Source organism: Hyposmocoma kahamanoa, unplaced genomic scaffold (genome assembly GCF_003589595.1).
Source record: "Hyposmocoma kahamanoa isolate Upper Pololo Valley unplaced genomic scaffold, ASM358959v1 232, whole genome shotgun sequence".
Lineage (NCBI taxonomy): Eukaryota > Metazoa > Arthropoda > Insecta > Lepidoptera > Cosmopterigidae > Hyposmocoma > Hyposmocoma kahamanoa.
This window is the reverse complement of record NW_020653750.1, coordinates 423,419-448,357: the sequence shown is the minus strand read 5'-3', so window position 1 is coordinate 448,357 and position 24,939 is coordinate 423,419. Positions and strand designations below refer to the sequence as shown.

The following is a 24,939-nucleotide window of genomic DNA, read 5'->3' as shown; positions in this document are numbered from 1 at the left end:
AAGTAATACTAGTGCAATTTAATTTTAAATTACGTACCTACTAACTTTTCACGCTTATAAGAAAAATGCTTATTTAGTAATATACAATGTGTGGGGAACGTAACCTCATAAAGATATTGTAATAATAACTTTTTATATTGTTTACCAATATATATTTTTTTCCATAATAGCACACACCACGCTCATGGCCCCGTACTAAGGAGACCCTGTATCGCGGGTGTCATGGATACACACATATACAACCACAAACTACACCCAAACTCACGAGTGAAATAAATTTAGGCCATACAAATATTTCTCTAAGCCAGTTCGGCCACGGAGGCAGTGAACCAATAGACCATAATCTTTAAAACAAAATAAAAATATAAGCCACTATTTCTCACAAAAATACAAATAAAATTGTTAATATATTTTTTTAAACAATTCAAATTAAAAAACGCCATCCATACAATGAAAAAGAGAAGGAAAAATCATTGAATTAAACAAGTAGAGCGTTGCCCTACATAACGCATTGTTGTGAAAACTCCTTGGTTAAAAGTTATTTGGAGTAGAATCATTTGACCATGTCCTTATTTTCCAAGATTGAAGTAAACAAACTTCTTCCTTTCCTCTTCCTAGATCCACGAGATTTCAGGATGCTTAGCGCAATGTAGTATCGTGGGAGGAATATAAAGACATCCGCTTGGGGCGTTAACAGCATAAAGTATGGAGATCGAGCACATCCTAATGAGTGCAAGGACGTTGTTTGGAAAGTATGTTTCTAAGCATTTATTAGAGAAAAGTTTGTGTACTTGCATACTTATGTAATATTCTAATATTATATACATTCTTATGTAGAATATTTAATTCTAAAGTTTTTACATTTTAAATCCAGTGAAAGTAAAATATAACAAATTGTAAATTATATTTTTCGTACCTATATACTTGTGAAATGGTATTTGAATTTTTTGAAAAATATTTGTAGAGAAACATATTGCCTTAATTAAGTTCGACTACTCCACAAGAGATGGCGTTATTTTTTCTAATTGTTTGCATTGCTAGTCACTAACTGGTACTGTTTGTTCTGCTAGTCGCTAACTACAATTTATCTTTAAGTGATTACCTATGTGATTTTATCGTTATAAAAAAGAAACACTTGCGAAGTCGTTAAGACTTTTGTATTCACCAGATTTTGATACAATTTCATAATTATAAGAAAACGCAATATATAATACCCAAAATAGTATAAACGAGTATATAACATTCAAAGTGTGGTTTATCATGGTAATAGTAAATTAAAATGCCGCAAGAGACAACACTCATTACCTAGGTTATTTTTACGCTTTTTCTAGATACACTTTACTACCTACTTTATTATTATTACTCTTTACAATTATTTACTTTGACATTTTTTTGAACCTTTACAGCCCGCTGCTCGGTAATGGCCTCATCTTTCTGCTTTATCTATATTGCTGGCGTATTATTCCCAATCCTTTTTAAACTCATACAACAGTGCATCTACCATGAGACTACTGTGACAGTTGTCGCTAGCAACCACGTAAATTACTTTTTAATTTTGTATGATAAATTATACAGCGCCCCTAGTGGTCACAAAAAGAAAGTACATTGTGAATACAAATATTTTATGCGGTTGCTGTCGATAAGTGTCACAGTAGAGGCACTGATCTCTCAACTCCTCTTTCAAAAAACGTCGTTTCCGTCTTTTTTGACTATCTCGGTGGTCCAATGGTTTGCTCTGTGGGTGCTCAATAAGAAGGTCCCGGTTTCGATTCTCGGTACGCCCAATTTCTGAAATTACATAGGGCGCACTATAAGTTTCCGGAACTGGCCACTTACATAAACAATATTTAAAAAGTAATTACAACATTTGAAAATGGAACTCTTTGGCTGTAGAATACAGCTTGTTTCATGTGACTGTCACGTTGTTTTTACATAGTGGCGTCATTTTAAAAATTGGTTGTCTACATTACCATGGATTTAATTCGTGAAATTTTCGTAGTATGATTTTCCCCGACTTTAAGTGTAATTGAACAGCTTAGCGGAGCTTCGCTCGGCTTCAAACTGCTTTGAACAACAAAAACATTGATGCTGTGCGCCGTATGGCCAAAGCAGAAAGGCATGTTACATACCATGAGATTCGGGCATCTTTAGGCATAGGCATGAGTCAAATACAATCAATACTACACAAACATTTGGGTGTGAAAAAGCTGTGTTCTCGGTGGATCTCACACAATTTGACTGAGGCTCAAAAAATGGCTCGCGTCACTTGGTGCAATGCCATGGTCAGTAGATTCAACGAAGGGGCGTCAAATTTATTGTGCGACATAGTAACAGGTGACGAAACTTGGATTTATAATGACGATCCCAAAACAAAGCCGCAATCGAGCGTATGGGTCTTTCGAGATGAGCCGAAACCAACGAAAGCGGCGCGCGTGCAAAGTGCCTCTAAGCGGATGATTACTTCTTTTTTTGATAAAACTGGACACGTGGCTACTGTTGCTTTGGAGAATCATTGTACCGTGAATAGTGATTGGTACACGACCATTTGTTTGCCGGAACTTATTGACAAACTCCGTAAAAATAACCGTAAACGCCGTATCGTCTTGCACCACTATAATGCCAGTTCTCACATGGCCAGACAGACAAATGAATTTTTGAAGGTGAACAACATTGACCTTATGAGCCATCACGCGTACAGTCTCGACCTGGCACATTGTGACTTTTATTTATTTCCAAAAATTAAGAACCAATGCCATGGTCACTAGGTTCAACGAAGGGGCGTCAAATTTGTTGTGCGACATAGTAACAGGTGACGAAACTTGGATTTATAATGATGATCCCAAAACAAAGCCGCAATCGAGCGTATGGGTCTTTCGAGATGAGCCGAAACCAACGAAAGTGGCGCGCGTGCAAAGTGCCTCTAAGCGGATGATTGCTTCTTTTTTTGATAAAACTGGACACGTGGCTACTGTTGCTTTGGAGAATCATTGTACCGTGAATAGTGATTGGTACACGACCTTTTGTTTGCCGGAAGTTATTGACAAACTCCGTAAAAATAACCGTAAACGCCGTATCGTCTTGCACCACGATAATGCCAGTTCTCACATGGCCAGACAGGCAAATGAATTTTTGAAGGTGAACAACATTGACCTTATGAGCCATCACGCGTACAGTCTCGACATGGCACATTGTGACTTGTATTTATTTCCAAAAATTAAGAACCAGTTACGCGGTCAACGATTTTCATCACTTGAAGAGGTTGTCGAAGAGTATGAAAAATATGTTTCACAGATTGTCACGGAGGAGTGGCATAAATATTTTCAAAATTGGTTCATTCACATGAAAAAGTGCATTAACGCTAACGGAGAATATTTTGAGAAACAATAAATTCATTTCTGACCATTTATCATTGACTTACAATTATATGGACGTCGGGTCCGCGCTAAAAAGTGTCCGCACTTGTAAGGCGCTAAAATCGTATACAGAGCGCGACACTCCGCTTTAGTCTTCATTTGTTCTACGGACAGCGCGATACTGCGATGACATAACAATTTAAATTTCGAATAGGTTGACTTGGGACATTTTTTTCGTGGTTTTTGTATTAGACCCGTCGTCCATTTATTTGTAAGTCAATGCCATTTATAGTATTTTTTTTATTCATTCCGGAAACTTATAGTGCGCCCCACGTACATTTGCTAATTTGGTTTGATCGGGATATTCTGGGCTATGCCCCGGAGTGAATTCCGTTGTTCTGGTACTCTTGGTTCAGAGAATTCCCTAGGTTGAGACCAGTTAATTGATTTGGCTATCACATTTTTTTTCCAGTACCCAGATGGGGTAGGGGTAGTCAATGTGCCCATCACTCCTTGGCCATTGTTCACGGACCTCGACCAGCACTATTTCAACATTCTAGCCAAAATATATTTTATACTTAATATAAAATACATCAATGTTTAATGTAATTGTTTTCAGAATGCACCATCACAGCATAAGTCTAAATCAAACAAGACATGAGTGCTCGATTCAAAACTATGGCTTCCAGACTATTGAAACCGTTGTGAAAAAACGAATTAGCAAATGGCGGAGAGCCAAACGTTCGAAATGGAAGTTCGCTCCGAAGAGGAACCGAGGGATAAAGACAAGCCTAAACTATCTGCTGGAAAAATTTTTTACAAACCTGGCGTCATAGAAGAAGAAACCGATGAGACTAGTGCATATGACAGCTCAATGGTAGAGACCCCCATGCTTGGCAGTCCTGCAGGGGGGCCCATGTTGAGCGGGCTAATGAGTGGCGGATACCTTAGACCTCCATTGACGATACATCCTTCGAGTAGCTTACACAGGATACCAACGTATGCAAGTTCCATTGGACAGAGCACTGTATATCGACCGGATTCATGCAGGTGAGTTATCCTACCTCTTGAAAATGAACAATTTTTTCGGATCTAAATCGAGTACATTTGTTTTTACGAAAAAACCATAAACAAGAAATAAAATACTTTGCAAAACATACGTAAATTGCAACGTTCTTCGGTAAATAAAAAAAAGGTACTTTTCCCTAACATACTCGGAAATATTTGTTACTTTCAAAAAACAAACACGGAAAGTTTGTTATTTATGGACCGCGCGAGTTCTTTCCGGCTAAGGCCCGCAACGTAAAAAGTCGGAAATGTGGGTTTAATTGAGAACACAAATATTGTGCATACGCGATTTAGATCCGAAAAGATAGGTTCATTCCCAATGTATAACAATCGCGAAAACATAAGAACTCGATATGTTGATACAACTATTATTTAAATGTTAGAGACGGTGTAAAGCTTTTGAGCTTAGCATAGTCGCTGTATTCGTATGAAATAAAAAATGAAATAGCCCTTTGGACCAACTAGCATTGACTATAGCAAGATGACGATTCTGTAATATACTTTACCTGTTTACATTTGTAAATGTTATTTCATTATAATTGTATCTACTGATAAAAAATTGAACAAATATGCAAAATCTCTTTTTGCCATTTGAACAAAGTGACTACCTTGGCGATTAGATATCTTGGATTTTCATTTTACGTGAGTCGTTATATCAATAGGTAGTAAGTGATATATAAATAAGTACGTATGTACGTGGAGCTACTTTCAACTTGAATGATTCAATCCTTGAGGAACCGATATCTAATCAGTGGAACAAAAAGATAAATAATAATATATCAAAAATACATAGTGGTGTTTAGGTATTCGCCATATAATAGCACCACACGGTACACATCTCTTTCTCCGTTTATAACGGTTCCTAGTTAAGTATTAAGTTTGACAAACGTAGTGAAGATATCGATGTAAAAAAAAACAAAATTTGTATACTATAAACTTAATTTTTATTTAATTCCATTTTGTAAAGAAATGTGGTGAAAAGTGTCTTAAAATGCGTCGTAGGCGTAAATAATAGAATGATAAGAGATATTATCAGTGTTGACCAAGTTTGTTCTGGTTTTGTTTAAAGTCGTTGGAGACTGAAAACAGGTATGTGTTGAGAGATCTTTGTTTATTATTTTACCTCATAAATTCTTACTAACCGTAAAAATACAATTTAATAGTGATAGGAAAGAATACAAAATAGCACCACCAAAATTATTTGGCTATCAATTTCCACAACAACAATTTAAATTTATGTCTAGAATTAAGTAACAAAATTTTCGATACACGTTCGCCGATTTATGTTTACTGAACAGTTAACTCTGCCTAATATTCGTTTCTAGGTACTTTTAAACCACGTTAAGTACGTTTAATCACTTTATTAGCTGCTCTTATTATCTCTAGTCACTAAACCATCAATTTAATCTGTAAAGACGAAAATAATCTTACCTAATTTCTCATAACTTCAAGGTCCCCAATTAGAGTCACCTCTTTCCAGCAGCATAATACGCAGTTAAGCTGCCAAATCCAATTAAAATCTGCAAACACTGGTATATGTCCAGATAATCTTGATTAATTACAGCCCATACAAGGGACCTTTCCACTGCCGCTCAAACGAACTTTCTGATAAAAGGCTTCTATGTCTTTGATTGCATACAATACACCGGCCGGTTACGATGTAATTTTATAAGTTCTGCATGTAAATATCAGCTTTTGTAAAAAGCTATAGTTATTAATAGATGCAAAATTGCACGCTACAATTTGGCTTTTAGTATTAATCTTATTTTTTTTATTACACATAGGTACTGATAATATAGAACAAAGACACAATTTGTATCTATAGATAAAATAAAACTGCATATACGCATGGCACATTCGTGCATTAAAAATATTGAAAAAGAAAATTGAGACATTTTAATATCATTAAGAGACGCCAAAAATTAGAATTTTTGTAAAAATTATCATTTGCTTTCGAACATCATGCTTGCACAAAATTTAAAGAAAATTTCACAGTTGCGATGCTTAGATTTACTTAAAAAATATTCTACGTTATATACACGTTATATATACGTTATATACAGTTACATCGTTTATAATAAATTATATTACAATCAATCGCATAGGTAGTAAGTACCAAAATGTAACTGCGAGGAACATCTAGTACCTATTACAATAAATGTCGTCTTAATTGGCGACTAAATAGTAATGAGTTTATTGGAAATAATAACAAAAAATAAATTAATAATAATAAATATAAATATTAAAAAAAAAAAATTATTCTAAAAATAAATGTTACTCTAAAGTTCTATAGGTAGAGATGCGATTATGTAATTGGGCTTTGGATCCCATGCCAGTATTACTGTTTTTTAGTAAACTGTATTTAAAGTAAAGGTTTAATATAGCATTAAAGTGTAGCATTATGCGTGTTCCACGTGCCCATAATTGAGAGCTGTCCCACTCGAGCTCGACACGCGCTAACTCGAATAAGTGCATGATTGTCGTGTGGATAGCCATTGTTGTCGTCCTTGTTCCTCAGTACAGAACCTAAGCAGGACCTAAGTAAGACGTGCCACAAAATAAATAATCTATGTCTGTATGTACACTAGTCACAGTCTATTTATGATAGAAATGTAAATAAATGTGTTAGATCATCATAGCAGTTACCTGATCCCAAACGAGAAATTCCCTGATTGACAAAGGACAAGAGAGAACTACCCAAAAGTCTGGGTGTTTGAACAAATTTAAAAAAAATATTTTCTTATAAGCCATCGAGATCGTCTTTCGTTAAAAGCTAAGTTTACCCCAGAAAAAGGAAAAGGAAATAGGTTTTCATTGCGTAAGAACTATTTTTTTAAGTTCTTTATTCAAAACTCACAAGACTAAGCGCATTTGATTACTGCTTTCTATTGGTATTCGTTCCGAATCCAAGACTATACAAATCTGGAAAACTTGGGCCCACTTCGGATGTCGCTTGTGCACTAAGTCGGATTCGAATACGGGAAAATACAAATATCGCTTGTACACCTAGATACAAAATGATCCCTGTGACATTTCGAACCGTTATTTCTCAGATACCGACCCAAAGTAAAATAATAGATTTGGCATTATTAACCTCGATTTAAAGGTTTTAATATTGATTGTTGCGCACAACATAAATGGTCATGATCACAAATAAACGTAGGTATATTATATACAAAAACATCCATTGTCGCCAAAGCGTTGATTCTTAGATCACGAACTGGAAAAACGTCGCCATGTTTACTAATTACAAAAAAACGTGATTAGACTTATTTACCCGAGGGTGTGGTGAGAATCAAATTGTTGATTATTCACAACTGTTGTCATAAAATATAATATAGGTATATTTATCAGGTGATACCTTCGTGACAAATCGTTTTGATTTTTGCTAAAAATTTAATCCTAGAAAAGATAATAATTGATAGACCGTCGATAGGTTGGTAGCGTAACTCAAATGTATGCCTAACAATCTTCAATTGCGTTGAGAGATATTATAATTTGCTGATAAGCTACACTTATATGATATGTACGAGCTGAGAGTAGATATCAAGAATAAGTACGCAACCAATGCAACTATTGTCTAGATAACCAACTTCCGTGCTTCCACAACTCACTGTTACAATAATAACTAGTTACTGAACAGCTAATCTGCTGTAAAATAACCTGCTGCTGTTTTAAGCAAGTTGTAAAACGTATATATGTAAGTATATACGATCGATGTGATTTGCCACTTTCCATGCACCCTGTAAATATGCCCGCAATTACATACCAACTCATACGCACTAAGTAAAATTCATACTCTGTGGCGAGCTGATAATTTCATGTATAAAATCTCGCGATATAATTATACAATGTTTAGCGCGTCTCGTGCGACCGAGCACAGAGTGACAGTCGTGATCGCGCCATTATCGCGTGCGATGCTTCAGGAGGCTCGCGGCTCGTGGGGGATGCTGGCCAGACGCTTCGCCGTGTGAGAAGCGCGCACACGCCGCCGACTCCGCACGAGCACCATGCACGTCGACCCTGAGTCACCCGCCTGCCGCGAGGAGGCCCAGCTCCTCCCTGACGATTGGTCCAAAGCCAAAATTGTCGCCGCCAACGGCAACCTCTCCCCCGGCGTGTACTACCCCACAGTCACGAGCAAGAGGTTCGTCGTGCCCCAACATCCTGTACCGTCTGTCGTCGACTCTAAAGTGTACTGTGTTGCTTTTGTCCGTTTTTTGCCTTACTATATTTGTTCTATGTTAAGTTATGTTATAATAAGAAATAATTGGCACTGAAAAGCTATTTCTTATAAGTAGTTCACATTACCAGAGCCATTAACATTACCGAAGGCCGCAATTACACCGACGCTGCAAGTGTGAACGCTTGCACTTATTGACGGTCATTGGTGCGCGACGTTATAATTTATATTATTTATTTCTTTACAGGAGTCGTTCACACCGGCATGGTGTCACAAGAAGAACCAGGAGACGAGCTATACTTAAAAATGGAGATTGTAATATACTTAAATCGAAAATATCTCAACGTCGTCTACGATTCCTTCAAGACATGTTTACAACTCTCGTCGACGCTCAGTGGCGATGGACCTTATTAGTGTTCACACTTTCCTTCATCTTGTCCTGGTTGGGTTTCGCTCTTATCTGGTGGTTGATAGCATTTACACACGGTGATTTAGAAGAAAACCATCTTCCACCCATGCAAGACAGTTCAGGGTGGAATCCTTGCGTATTGAATATACACGATTTTACATCTTGTTTCTTGTTCAGTATCGAAACACAACATACGATCGGTTATGGTGCACGTACAACCACGGAAGAATGTCCGGAAGCAATCTTTATAATGTGCCTTCAGAGTATTGTGGGTGTAATGATTCAAGCTTTCATGGTAGGCATAGTATTCGCCAAGATGACCCGACCAAAGCACAGAACACAAACTCTGCTTTTCTCAAAATACGCTGTAGTGTGTCAAAGAGATAGTGAACTATGTTTGATGTTCCGAGTCGGTGATTTGAGGAAGTCACATATAATCGGGGCTTGCGTGCGAGCTCAGCTAATTAGATCTAGGACAACTAAGGAAGGAGAGTTACTATCGCATTACCAAACTGAATTACAATTGAATGCCGACGGATGTGACAGCAATCTCTTCTTTATCTGGCCTATCACGATGGTACATAGAATAAATGCTGAGAGTCCTTTTTACGGTATATCTGCAGCTGACGTACTGCAGGAAAGATTTGAAATCGTGGTTGTGTTGGAAGGAACCATAGAATCAACAGGGCAAACAACACAGGCGCGTTCGAGTTATACAAATAGTGAAATAATGTGGGGACATAGGTTTGTGCCGTTAGTAACATACAACCGTGAACGTCAAGGGTATGAAGTGGACTACTCCAAGTTCGAAGAGACAACGCAGGTGGACACTCCATTATGTTCGGCCAAGGAACTAGACGAATTCTATGGCACCAACCCTGACCATAGATCTATCGGTGAGTCACTATTTAAAAACAAAGCTGGTGGTGGTTGGTTTTTAATGCAGAATAAGAACTAACAATGCTTTATAATGTGTTTTTTGTTTGTGCTATCATGGTACGTTTACTGTAACATTCTAAACAATGATAACAAAATTCTTGATCACTGTCACAGAAAAAAATTGTAATGTTTACCAATTCTAGGTAAGTCATCCACAGTTGCAATCTATTACTTAAGAAAATTGTGTTAAAATGCTCCCGTCACAAGTAAAATTATCTTCAACACTGTTTATCAAGGGTCAACAGACGAACAGTTTGTTTTGTTCCTTAAGCGATATTGTCTTCTGTATTCTCAGGAAGAGATTCATTGCATCCTAACTGGCTGTGGACATATTTACGGAGCAGTAACTTTAGTCATTAGTATAGAACTATGGGTTTATGTCTAAGTTAACATAATGTTATATATATAATAAATTCGGTGTCACGTTGAAGTTCACAACCTGTAACGTTGGAACAATCATGTGATGTCCTATGAAGCGTGTCACTCCAACTTTATCTGTACGTGTCACAGTATCTGTTTATGGTAGTACCGGCTAAAATGTACCTACTACATAACTTGGACAATATGAATTTGTACCAACGATTTGACTGGTATCATTAGGTCATTCGGTTAACCTTAATTTCTCGACCTATTTTTTTTCTATAAAGGTACAATTCGAATTAGTCGAATCGAGTAGTATTGCCCAAAATAGTTCTTATAAGACTAAGATCCCCTAATTATAGCTAGACCAAGACTGACCCTGCTGCTGTGATAAAGCACTGTCGAAGTTAGTGAATTGTCAAAAACAAACTGACAATCGAAAGACTAACTAACGAGCCGGTTCTTGGAACGGGTCATACTCATACCTTGTACCCATTATTTATTAACCTTATACGCGGGTTTAACGTGTATGCCTAAAATTATAACCAACCAATATGATCGTAAAATATTATACAATATTGTAAAGTTGAGTTTTCGTCATTTGGGTGGCCTTCACTATACCTGTGTTAATATGTAATCAAAATGTACCTTCTCTGTTGCGTTATTTTAAAATCTGAGCTAACCCTCATTGTCAATTTTTATAAAAATAAACAATGAGATAGTTTGATAAGTAGCAATAGGCAATTGCCAGACTTGTGAGACTCTTGCAGCAAGACTGACCGAGTGTGCGATACCAAGACTGTATTGACGCGAGACCAAGACGGCTCAATCTCGTTTTGGTCTTGCATTGGGCAACACTAGATTCGAGTAATGATATTATATATATTAGTTAAATACATCACAAATACTTTTTGATACTCATTACTTAGGTACTTTAAAAGTTGGTACAATGAAAATGTTTAATTGATGGAGTGTCTTCTTACCTGGACATGAATTGTAATAGAAAGTAGTCATGATCGATTTAGCAAAAACTGTTTTGAGTCATTTTACACTTATTTCAAATGGCCCAAAATTTACGCGCATTCTTGTCTTAATCTAAACTTTGTCAGACTTAAACGGCGTAATCTATTTTAATCCCCATTTAATCTTCCTCGTCACCTTTTGACAACATGTCTTAACGAAACATAGTGTGTTTGTTTCGACGTTTTCATGAAATTGCTCAATGTTTTTAAAAAAATCAATAAAACTTCGAAGATATTATTTCTTACACACAAACAATTGTAAGTAGTATAAAGCCCCCTTTTACTCGTTCGATTGAATAATCATTCCATCCCTCTTATGCAATATACGTAAGTTTCGTTCACAATACCATTCCCCCTGCTTGACGTCAGCAAATAGATAATTTGTCTCCTCCGTCTAAAACTACATATTGCTGTGAATGATTTAAGAGGAACGCCGTCATATTTACATGATGTCGACACATTTGTACTAATTGCACATTATATTTTCTATTACAAACTACGACTAAAAACAAAGTGAACACAATTGGAAATAATTCATTTAATTTATGCCTGGCTTGTATCTCAGAATTTGTAAAATTAACATTACAAACGGTTGTAAAGATGTTTGAGAACAATATAGGGAAAATTCAATGACAATTTTCCGCGTTTATTACTTAGTTATTCGTTTTATATAAGAATCAAACACAATACCAGATTTAACTCCAAGAAACAATTGTTCGCTATTGATTTCACAATAATTATTTATATTCTATTACGTTTTCCTTAGAATTACGTAATAACACTGCTTTATTGATTTTTTTACATTGAATTTCACGATATTTTACCACTTTTAAATTGAAAGCCGAAGAAACTTAAACAAAGATCTAGGTACAACAGACACATTTAAGAAATTTGGACGTCCTGCTGACTCGACGTGTACGAAGGAATTTTTCTTTGTGTTCGATCTTTGTATTCAATAAATAACACTGCTTTACTTAAAATTCTATTTACGTGGTACAGTATACTAAATCTTAAACTTAATCGAGAAATTTTCTCTACTTATTAGACTCAAATATCTTACTAATTAACTCTTATGTATAAATTAACATACTAATGCAGAGATATGGCGGTTTTTAATAGCATCGTTAAGGTTATACTGATATGAAGAAGATTGATTGGGAGTATGTTTACTTGTTTTTGTTCGTCACTGTTAGCAATATTGTTTCAATCGCATTAAAATAACAATATAGAAATAAATATACACATTAAGTGCACTTAAGAACTAAGAAGATAGCATTTATAAGTCAAGAAAGTTCTTCTATAAATTAGGTTGTATGTAACTTTGTTCAACTACTATGGGCGTCTTTCATGTAAAAGCATGTAATAATTATTATGAAAATGACGTACTAAAGATCGTAAAATATAATTTTATACTAACTTAAACAGGTTGATTTGTACTACTTACACATGTTCGACATAAGTGTACAAAATATGTCATTTGGGTCTGAGGCTATTTTACAATTTGTCAATTGTTTTCGAATGCCTAAGGTCTTGTATTATAGTTTATACACATTAAGAATGCAGTCTAAATACTTAATTTGTCTCCAGTGTTTAAAGCCAGAACAATTTGAATTTCAATTTTTTTTTACACCCTCATTGGCCCACTCTGTATCGCGGGTACCATGGACACGCACATAGACAACCATAAATTACATCCAAACTCCTGAGAGAAATAAATGTAGGCCATACAAATATTTCTCTCGGCAGATTGTTTCAAGTGACAATAACGTCATGGCATCCGTAGCTCGTCTTTATCTACTGGCGGGTAGAGGCCTCTCTTATTGCATTCTTAAAGTGAATGAATTATAGGTCATATATACTGTTTGTGTGAGATGAAAATGTACATGTTCATGTATAATAGGAAATGAGCTAAGGGACTGCGTAATTTTCCAGTAAGTTTACGCTACCTAGTGTCGGTGGCAAATTTTATTATCTAAGTATTCAAATATATCACCGTGAAATATTAAATAACATTTCAGGATATTAATCTAGAATATTAAATAATACTTCATGATAATATTCTTGAATATTTGAATAATAAAAATTGCCACCGAAATTAGGATTAACCACCGTGAATTGAAGATACCGGGACCCCTTAACTTATTCCGCTATTGTAGGAAATTGTATTTGTTGTGTGACGTATGTGTGATGTCCTGTGTTGTGATGTGTCACAGAGAGCGGTGAGCATACGCAGACGAAGCTGCAGGAGCGTCCACCCACCACGCAACCCAAGGCCGAACACAGGGATGGAGATTACACTGTCACTCTATAGATTATTCTTGAAACTAAACTGTCTATGACCACGAAAAAAACTCTGCCATAATGAATAGTTCCAGTAATGATAAGACAGAATGACGATACGTTATGATTTTTCAGTGTAATTATTCGAGAAATGCGTTTGTTTTAAACAGGAGTACCTACGTCAAACTTGGCATTCAAGATTTAAATTAAGAGCGGTCTAAATTCCAAGGTGTCATGCTTAATGTGCTTTGGACTATACAATCGATGGAATATTTAAAACCTGAAAACAGTAACATCGTAAATTAACTTATTGCCAACGAATAGTAACACCGATAAAAAGTCGAAAGACAACTGACATAAGGCCAGGTCGAATTGGGTTTTTTTTGTAACGGAATGGAATAGATAATGTCATCGACGACGGTTCTTTAGAAAAAATAATTTATAAAATGTAAAAAATACATGGGTAGCTTTGCACCTCTTAAACGGGGATCACAATAAAATGGCGCTAAATATAGAACGCATATTATGTAGTCTATAGCTACGATGATTTCGTTTCTTAGTTATTTTAATTATTTAAGCAAAAGATGAAACAAATAAATCATCTTTTGCAAAATGAGCGACATATTAGCGCATTTCGTTTATTTATTTATTTATTTTAAAAGAACCCACTTTACCAATCTACTAGTCAATCAACAAAATACTGTAGATCTGATTTAAGAATCTCAAGTACAATACGTAATATTATAAATTAGTCATTCTGAAAGGTTCTACACTGTACAGTACTTTTTTAACCAATTACTTCAGACGAGGTCTGAAATTGGCAAACTAAAGTACAACTAATTATTCGCGTACGTCACACGAATAGCAAACAACACCGCTCAAGTAAGGAGAGTAGAAAACTGCATATATTATTCAATTCAAATATTTTATTTCAGATTATTCATCCATATTGGTTAATAAAACAAAGAAAAACTTACACACTTGTGGTAGTTAATGTGGGCCTTCAAATTAGACGCTTATATAAGCGGTGCAGTGTCATCGCTGTGGTGCTCCACTACTAATTTTTGGAGTTACAATTAGTGAACTAAAAATTACGCGGCTGCCGCGCCTTACCACTGCAACGCTTCCAAAGGCGTTTTGAAGGCGCCTTTAGAAGAATGCTACCTTTTATTTCATATTATCAATGACACAATATTACAATTTAAAATACAATGTCAAGGGATCCTATGATCGTCACTAATATAAACAACAATAATTTATATAAAATAAAATAGTACCTGTAAAAAATATGCAAGAAATATTGTCTATATACATCGACGTCAAATAAAAATAAAATAAAAATTTCTTGAAATTACTGTACATATGTACTAAACTTCAAACTTCAAACTTCATGTGTACCTAACACATGAAGTTTGGTCCAGTGTTCAAGGGAAAAGTCCTGGACCCTGCCAGCAATGATACTCATGTTGCCGTTTTCGGAAAGGACGCACATGAAGGATTGTATATACATACATGATTTTTTAAGCGTTGTTGGTGATCTATTAATGCTGTAAGTGAGAGAAGTAAAGGATCTTAAGTGCATATAATGGAATTCAGATGTTTTTACAAACAATGTTTTCGGATGCTAAAAATCATTTAATGTCTTTTACCGTTGTGTGTAAAAGACATTAAATCCTATCGTCGTTTGTGTTTCTATTTAACGTACTATATTTCACCTTATGATGATTTTAAATGCCTAATTGAGAGCTTATATATATATATAATTATCTTTAAAACGCTCTGTACCAAAAATTACTATTTGGCACTTATGGTTCTTTACATCTCAACTACAGAATGGACAATAAATGAGTGTTGGTTATATTATTTTTATTAAATAGTTCTAAAGCAAAAACCGCCCTTTTTCAACTTGAGCAGTGTTGTTTATGTTTGGGATTTCAAAATAGAATTGTGGCGTTCAAAATGTATAAAATAAGTAGTATAGTTTCCCGAACTGGTAAACGTAGTGAATAAGAATATGAGTCACAAAATTCTCAACATTGAACCTTAAATATATTTGTTGTAACCGCCATAAATCGGACGATTTAGTCGTAAGAACTATGGAAATAATTGATATAAGTAAATATTTGAATGAATAATTCATGTTGTGACGTTGATTTGTGTTTCATTTTTTTCCCATTGGTCTATCGTCTGTTGGTTTCGCATGGATGTTGCAAGTAATTAAGTAATATCTCATTATTTTACGTATCAAAAAATATTCTAAAGGACGCAATCAGTAGGTATATTCAAACTGCTTGAATTCTATAATCAAATTTGTAGTTTATATCAGGTCGTTTATTCATGGTTTTAAATTGATATTTTCTAAAAACAATAATTTGATACGGTATAGGTAAATACGTATACTTATCCACGTAAATACACGGTAATGTGAAACAAAAAGTATTGTGTATAATCATTTATCTTCATGTAAATCGGTGTTGGCTCAACTAAAAGCTATATGATGTCTTTTGGTATATGGTTTATTGAAATTTGTGCTAAACGGAGTTGGTGCTTTTGTGGTGTCCTATTTATAAGATTAAGAAGGTAAGTACTGAATTGACTATTCAATTTAATGTGGATATTATTTTTGCTCTCGTGAAGCGTTCACTTTCTGTAATCGTTATAATATCTTTTGCGCATAATTATGTAGCTAAGTATTTATTTACCTTGGTCGTAGCTACAATTTTTACAGTTGCAGAAAAGTTGTTGTAAAATCGTATTTCTACGAGTACTGTTTCTTATTGTTTAAGTAGTTATTCCTGAGTAGGTATAATTACTTCTTGCGAACTGACGATGTTCGCCCGGACGAAATGACTCTCATCCCTTGGAGTATGGGCCGGGCACTGGTGTGGGACGCCACGTGTGCCGTCACACTTGCTCCATTCCATCTCCAGCGCACCAGCAAGAGGGCTGGCTCCGCAGCTGAGCTGGCGGAAAGAATAAAAAGTAATAAGTATTAGGACCTCGGCACCGACTACATATTTACAGCCTTTGGGACCCCAAACTCTTGGCCCGTGGGGTCCCGCTACCCTTCATCTGCACGAAAATTTTGTCTAAAAAATTAATAGACTGTCTGGAAAACCCAAGTAGCTCAGCGTATTAGCGTAGCCATAGAAATGGGGAACGCTGCCAACATCTTGGGCATCTTGTCGCGGGGACCCAATTTTTGTTCATATAATTTAAGCCTAGTTTTAGTTTCTAGTATTTAAGTTTTTATTGTACCTTACTTGCATATTTCAACTTAATGTCTAATAAAAACTTCTTGTTGCCTCAGTACTGTGGCTGAAAAAGATATATCAAAGAGTACAGGAAACATTTGTTTGATTTAAATAAAAAATTTCAGGTTACATGGCAATTGGTTCTCAAATTGGTTCTCAAATCGGTTCGTCGGCACCAGATGAAGACGTTATGTTCCGGAACCTCAGTAGTCCGGCGGCGACTGATAGCGTCCCGGTATCTCCTCTGATACGATTGTCGGACCGATTAGTCGCCGACGCCATCCGACGTGCCAGTCTAACACATCGGCCTTCCATAGTAAAGTACCCGTCCGGATTCTTCAATACTCACGAAGAACCTTCTTCTTCATCTAGTGAAGACGAAAAACAAAAGAAGAAAAGTAAAAGAAATTCAAAGAAATTTGATTCTTAAACTTTATTGGAAATTCTTTAGTTTTAGTTTTCTTAGCTTTTACTTATCTTTTTATTAGGTGTCTACATAATAACTATAATGCGTAATAATTTTCCCACGAAGAGTAAACGTAACTTACACATTATCGCCATCTAGTATCAAGTAGTTGAACTAATTTGTGCAGTTAGATCACTAGGTATTTATTTACTTCTAGTATAATCATCTTATAATTTTTTATTTAATATCATTTGCTTATCTTCTCTAAATAAAAAAAATGTGATACCTACGGTTATTTTGTACGTTAATAATTTAGAATACAATCGAATATTTGACTATTCCATTTTATTAGTACATATTGCTGTTCGCACAGGGCTGTCGTGTCGCGTGATAGTTATACAAAACGATTACATATCAGTAATAGATATTTTAATAAATATTATTGGGCTAAATTGTGAACAGGCTACTGTGCTAATTGATATAACAATATTAATTTATTGTTATTATATATACTATGTATTAAACTTGGAAGAAATACATTTAATTCCATTTTTAAATAATGTTTCACTTACCCTACTTAAAAGGTTTCTAGTACAGGAAAACAGCTAATGTTTTATCCAATAGTATATTACGTAAATATTACAAGATACTTTATTACAGAGTATTATTACAGGCTGAGAAGCCGGAAGAGTTTCGTCAAATGTGTCTATCCTCTGAGCGTTGAGTCAGCTCAGACGAGGTGCAACCTTTGTCTGGCCATCTGAGAGTCTTCCTCCTGGACACGGATTGTCATGGCCAATCTGGTTGTCTTTAAAAAAGGCTTCAGATTCAGGTGGGACGGAGTAAAGATATTTATTCAGGTGGGGATTTACGGATGATTCTAATCTGGATTGTTTGTGCTGTGCGATTCAAACGATGCACCTGCACGTTTGAGGATAAAATGAAAACTTCTAGTGACGCGGAATTCAAGGCCACAATAGTATAGTCACTATACTATACATCGAATCATGCATGTGGCACGCACTATAGTATAGTGCATGCCATCGATACGATAAGAAGAAGACGTAGCACTTGCCGTTACTAATATTTATGCATCACATATTTTCTTAAACTTACACTCAGATTTACAATGTGTAGTTTTAACCGTTGCTATTATAAGTGATATAGAGTCGAATACTAATAAAAATATTTTTTCTGAACATTCTACATGTATTCCGTCTTGAAATAATAATAACGTTAATTACAACAAGTTAATGCCTTCAAATGTCTAATAGGTTTTTATTTAATTTTAATTTGCAACAATTTTAATTGCAGAGATCTGAGGTGACCCTGAAACATAAGTTAACAAGTCCCTTGTGCCTGTAATTTCACCAGCACCCTTACCCTTCAAAACCGAAACGCAGTAATGGTCACATTACTGCTTGACGGCAGAAGTAGGTAAGGTGGCAGTATTTCCTTGGACGAACTCTTTCACAAGTAGCTCTACTGCTACTAAAATCTTATGATTGCACTAAAAATCTAATACGGCATTTATATACAAACACATTACTTGTTGTCAAAAACGTATTCTCCAAGAATGTGACCTTCGTTTCAAAATGATCGAGAGCATCAAATTAGGAGCTGAAGAATAACATTAGCGGGCAATTCGCGGCCGTTCAAATTAGCCTTCTGTTCGGTGAATCGGGGTGGCCGCCATTATAAATATACTGGCTGTACATAAAACTTTTTTATAATATGGTGGGCTTTCAATTTGTTCTTCGGCCTTATCGTATCTATTCTATGGATACAATAGTATTTGCAAAACAGTTATCACAATTTATTGGAGTTATTTAAATTCAATTTTAAGATTCAATAAAGTGGAAATAGATATTAAAAAAGTGCATTACGGGCATTACAATAACCATATTGTAATGCCCGTAATAAAAAAGTTAAAAAAGATTGGTGTATATTTCTAAAACATGTTTTACGAAACAGCAAAATATTGTGCTTGTATTTTTTTTTTGTGTTCAAACCGAAAAAGTTAACAGTTGCGTTGCTGGCAGTAAAAGTTAATGAATATTAACGACAAGGAACGATAATCAGCCGTGACCATGAGACCTGTACAGGGTCGGAAACTTGCGATTGAGAGCCGAAAAAATAGTTTTATTTACCACGAACTAATTTCAAAAGTATTATAATAGAGATTTATTATAACAGAGACACGTTTCCATGCAACCTGTATGCGAATACTCATAAGCACTAACTAAAATTCATTTTTCGTGGCGAGTTGATTCTCGCGATACAATTATACAATATTTAGTAAGTATTTGTCTCGGGCTGAGCACAGAGAATAGTCGTGATCACACCATTACCGCAAGTGGTGCTTCAGGAGTTTTACGACTCGCAGTGGATGCCGATCAGATGCTCCGCTGAGTAAGCAGCATACGCACGCCGCTGACCACCAGATCTGCACTATGCGCACCGACCCCGAGTCACCCGCCTGCCCAGAGGAAGCCCAGCCCCTTCATGATGACTGGCCTAAAACCAAAATTGTCACCACAAACGACAACCTCTTCACAGACGTGTACCGCCCCACTGTTACGAACAAAGGATACGAGCCCCAAAATCGCGTGTCATCCATCGTCAAATCCAAAGCGTACTGTGTTACTTTTGTTCATAATTTGTCTAACTTTGTTTGTTCCATATTCTAATAGAAAATAATTTACGTACAGCTATTTCTTATGAGTGGTTCACATTAACCACGTTATGAATGTTGACGAACGCAGCATACTGACACTGCACGATTTCAAATCTGTCGGACATGACGCGCTAACTTATTTCGTATACTTCATTGCAGGAATTTCTCAAACCGATATGGCGACACACGAAGAAACACGAGACGAGCTGTTCTTAAAAATGGCGAGTGTAATATTCTACAATCGAAAATACGTCTACATCGACTAAGATTCCTACAGGACATCTTCACAACTCTCGTAGACTGCCAGTGGCGGTGGAACTTATTGATATTCACACTTTCTTTTGCCTTGTCCTGGTTGGGATTTGCTCTTATCTGGTTGCTAATAGCATTTAAACACGGTGATTTTGAAGAAGATCATCTGCCACCCATGCAGGAGAGCTCAGGGTGGAATCCATGCGTCTTGGGTATATACGATTATACATCCTGTTTTTTGTTTAGTATAGAAACACAACATACAATTGGTTATGGTGCACGCACAACCACAGAAGAATGTCCGGAAGCTATCTTTATAATGTGCCTTCAGAGCATAGTTGGTGTATTGATTCAAGGTTTTTTCGGAGGTGTAGTGGTCGCCAAGATAACCCGACCTAGACAAAGGACACAGACTCTGCTCTTTTCGAAACACGCTGTAGTGTGTCAAAGGGACAGTGAACTATGTTTAATGTTCAGAGTTGGTGACATGCAGAAGTCAAATATTATTGGTGCCTCTGTGAGAGCTCTCGTGATCAGATCCAGAACGACCAAGGAAGGAGAATTATTGCCGCATTACCAAACTGAGCTAGAATTAAACGCCGACGGCTGTGACAGCAATCTCTTCTTTATCTGGCCCTTCACGATGGTACATACAATAAATACCGAAAGTCCCTTCTACGGTATGTCTGCTGCTGATATGTTACAAGAAACTTTTGAGATCGTGGTCGTCTTGGATGGAACAGTAGAATCTACTGCACAAACAATACAAGCGCGCTCGAGTTACACTAATAGTGAGGTAATATGGGGATATAGGTTTGTTCCGGTAGTAACATTCAATCGTGAGCGCCGAGGATATGAAGTGGATTACTCGAAGTTTGAAGAGACGAAGAAGGTGGACACACCATTGTGCTCTGCCAAAGAACTAATTAACTACTACAGTGACAAGTGCGATCGTAGGCCTATCGGTAAGTTTTTTTTTTGCTTTAAAGTTGGTGGCGGTTGGTTGTTCTGTAGAATCAAAACTAACAATACTTTCCATTCTATTTTTTCATTAGTAGTGGTCGGATAATCGGACACATAATTACCTACTATTCGGTGTCTCGTTAATATTGAATGTGCTTTTGTACTGAAAATATCCCTCGAAAACGGGATTGACGTAATTATTGAGTAAAATTGAAAGAAAATAAACGTTAATAAAATTTTATTTGTAATTTTATGTATTATTTCAATATTTTTTATTATATGTACATAGAAAATAAAAAATGGAAAGACTTCGGATATTAAGAAAACATTTAGTAATTTTAATATTAATCGAGTTCTTAGGTTTTCGCGATTGTTACACACAGGAAATGAAACTATTTTTCCGAGTTTAAATCGCGGTTTAAATAAAATTTGTTTTTACAAATAAACCAACATTTCGGGTCCTTTACAGATCCCATGGTCACGGTTGACTGAGGTGGTACAGTCATCAACCAGTTATGTCTAATTAATTTTAATATTTTTTTACAGAAATCATCATGCCATTATTGCAGTTTAAATTTTACACTTTTAGTTGTCATATCCCTGGTTATTATCAGATCTTTGAGATTTACAGTGAGTTAAAATGTTATGTACTTATTTCAAATATAAAAATCGTAAAAAATATATTCAAGTAGGTAACCGCTTCCATATTTCGAGAGCAATTCGTGGGAAAAAGTGAAGTTTAGATATAAAAGCATCCGAAAATCTGACCACTAGAGTTATCACAATGATCAGGACGTCACAATAAAATTCTTGGTGACAATTTCATAATATAAAACAACAATAAAGTAACAGTTTATGGTTTATAATATGTTGAGCGATGATAGCCCCGTGGGAAAACGGTTGCTTCTCGTTTGACAAGTCTGTGTCCCTACGTTACGTACATTTCGCTCCCTCGGGAACTAAAGCCATATATGCAAAATGACAACTTTTCAGGAGAGCAGCTTAAAGTTTCTGCGAATGAAATTAGTTGGTAACATTTTTATGCTTTACTAGTAGAGTTATAAAATTCCACATTATACATAATTTGGTTTAATAATGTAGTTTGTAGTATTGTTATGACTTCCAAGTGATAAAACGTTTTATTATAGAATACGATTTGTCGATGTTTGGTAAAAATACATCGCGCTAACAGAACAGCTCTTGGAAACATGTGTAGTCCTGGAGATACTTTGGACTAAACATAATGGGTTGTTGATGAATCTGTACGGAAGTTATTCACAGGCGGAAAGAACTGTGCTACTGTTAATTTTGCTATCGTAGATGCTATAGAGATCAGTAATCAGTGTAAAGCCTGCCTTGCTTGCACACTATACTTATAATATAAAACAATGTAATATGAAATTATAAGTTGTGATAACAACTATTTCACAGATGTCGTAGTAAGTACTCACCTTAATCTTTCGTTTAGCTAGAATTTGTTGGGTGAACGTCCGGTTTTGTAAAAATCTTTAAATAAATATCGATATCAATAACAAACAACGGTTTGTGGCAATGCGATTTGGGGAATGATAATATTGTTATCGAGTTATAGATAATTGTAGGCACAAGGTTTGTGACGGTCAATGTCTATTTTAAATTAAAATATCATGGAAAATGCTCGGCAATATTGTTTTTGTTTATATCCAAGTTTCGTGAAGTAGGTACCGGGTTACAGTCATTTGATAAAAACTGTTTTTATGATTTATGATTTTTTCGACAGTAAATATTTAGCTTTTCGTTTAAACTGCGATATACATAAAGTGGAAATATTAATTATAACTAAGTATATACTTATCATTTCATTGTTCCTAACCAACTCCTTGTTACAATTTTTTTTTATAACATCAAGTGACGGGACGAACAAGTCGTGCGCGTGATGGTAAGCTACACGCCTGTCCATAACAGTTCCAGTGCCACTCAGTGCTTTAAATTGCAAAGATCTAAGGTGCACTACCACTGCGCCCGTTACCCTAAGACATAAGTTGAAAAATCTCTTCTGCCTGTAATTTCACTAGCACCCTTACCCTTCAAAACCAGAACACAGTAATGCTGACATTACTGCTTGGCGGTAGAAATAGGTAAGGTGGCAGTACTACCCTCGACGAACTCTTTCACAAGGAGCACTAATGCTACTAAAAAAAAATTTGTTTCAAATTGTCGTGTATGTTATTTTTACTTGTAATAGAATAAAAATGAGCGTAGCCACTATTAAAATATTGATTCCTTTAGCTGTTTCCTCGTTATGCATTTTATTTTATGTATTGTGACGTATGTGTATCTGTGTTGTAATGTATTGTAGAGAGCGGCGAGCGTCCGCAGACGAAGATTCCGAGTCGTCCTCCTACCTCAGAACCTAAAGTCGATCACAGAAATGGAGACTGCACTGTTACTCTATAGACAGAATATTCTAGAAACTATACTGCTTATGACAAGACACGACCGAAACAATAGAATCAACTTACTTGAAGGAAGATCATCACTATAAAATTTCACTGACAATGTTCATGAAATTGCATAATACAGTCCACTGAATACTTTGTATAGGTAAGAAATAATTTTAAAATGACTTTTTAGAACTTCTTAAATGTCTTGAGAAACATAGACATTGTTAAAGGAAAAACATAGAAGATAAAGATAATCATAGTACTTAGTACGTACTTACATATTTTAGCACTTTTATTTTTACGAACAAGACAAAAGAACAATAAATCTACTTTTTAAAAAGAGTGATTGATAAATCTCGATTTGCTAGTTTCTCAAATTCTAATGTTAATTTAAAAAAAATAACTTAACCGTTATCAATTTAGTAGATTGTCAACAAAAATAGTTACTTGTTATGCAAGGCTGCAAAGATGAAAAAATAGGATCCTGTGCGTAGGAAGGTTTTCACGGCACAAGACGCAAGACAACTACGCTGCCCAGCGAAACACACAACTTTTTACGGCATTAGTGAGGAAAATGGTAGATGAAAGAAAAGCAGTTGAACTATAACAAATCAGTTTTAATCTTAGAGGATGGAAAAGAAAAAGGAATGGAGCTGCCCTAAGTACAGAATGAACATGCATATCTAAACAAAAATGTAACGCTTCAAATCTGCCCTCCTCACTAAGAGTGCAATAACTTAGTCAAACCTGTTTTCGATAAAAACGTGGTTAAAGAAAATAATTTAAAATTTACTCTAGCTTCAAAACTACGCAAGTTACAGCGACATGGCATATATCAATAGAAAGGTAAAAGAATGAAGAATTGTAAGGTGACATATTTATATGTATGTTAAGGTTATGTATGATAATATTTCAAAAATATAATTATGTTTACAAAAATATAATTAGTAACTCTTCTAGTAACACAACTGATCCTCCTAACCATAACGGCAGTAAGTACCCTAGATACTGCACTTATTATTAGTTAAATATCGTACTGCTAATTAATCTAGAAACTACAAATTCAAAAACAAATTGATAATAAAATATATAATAAATAACTGCAGCATCGATTACGTTACTGCAGTTTTTGCGAAAAATACACTTCATATTGATGCTATTTTCTAATGTTTTATACAGTCGAAACTCACAATTTGTTAGTATTTTCCTCTTTTCTCGCTTCCTTCCCTTCTGTAGTGTTAGCAACGACTGAGTAATGCCACTGGTATTACAAGCGTACACGATAGGCTACGGTAAGAGTTCGAGTCCCACTGTTTATTGTATACACAACTGCTTATTCAAGCAATAAAT

At 35.5% G+C, this 24,939-nt stretch overlaps 1 protein-coding gene and 1 pseudogene across 5 annotated transcripts; both read left to right on the top strand.

The window, feature by feature from the left end:
• The first annotated feature begins 5,362 nt into the window (after nucleotides 1-5,362).
• LOC113228402 (G protein-activated inward rectifier potassium channel 3-like) lies at nucleotides 5,363-17,587 on the top strand. Of its 5 annotated transcripts, none has more exons than XM_026461685.1 (4): nucleotides 5,363-5,510; nucleotides 8,348-8,616; nucleotides 8,852-9,909; nucleotides 16,994-17,587. In XM_026461685.1, exons 2-4 carry the CDS (start codon nucleotides 8,432-8,434, stop codon nucleotides 17,296-17,298), a joined length of 1,548 nt encoding a protein of 515 aa, XP_026317470.1. In that variant the 5' UTR covers nucleotides 5,363-5,510; nucleotides 8,348-8,431; the 3' UTR covers nucleotides 17,299-17,587. The 5 variants fall into 5 exon arrangements, with proteins under 5 accessions (XP_026317470.1, XP_026317473.1, XP_026317472.1 ...); XM_026461688.1 differs by lacking the exon at nucleotides 16,994-17,587 and adding an exon at nucleotides 13,548-15,750 and having other exon boundaries at nucleotides 5,364-5,510; XM_026461687.1 differs by having other exon boundaries at nucleotides 5,366-5,510; nucleotides 8,348-8,568; nucleotides 16,994-17,584.
• Nucleotides 17,588-19,727: 2,140 nt separating this feature from the next.
• LOC113228595 lies at nucleotides 19,728-23,602 on the top strand (annotated as a pseudogene).
• The last annotated feature ends 1,337 nt before the right edge of the window (nucleotides 23,603-24,939 follow it).

Bases quoted from the DNA above. Each gene is read 5' to 3' on its own strand.
- LOC113228402 (XM_026461685.1), top strand. From the start codon at position 8,432: ATGCACGTCGACCCTGAGTCACCCGCCTGCCGCGAGGAGGCCCAGCTC. The intron at 8,617-8,851 runs GTACTGTGTTGC...ATTTCTTTACAG, and splicing joins TCTGTCGTCGACTCTAAAGT to GAGTCGTTCACACCGGCATG. The intron at 9,910-16,993 runs GTGAGTCACTAT...AAAAAATTTCAG, and splicing joins CCCTGACCATAGATCTATCG to GTTACATGGCAATTGGTTCT.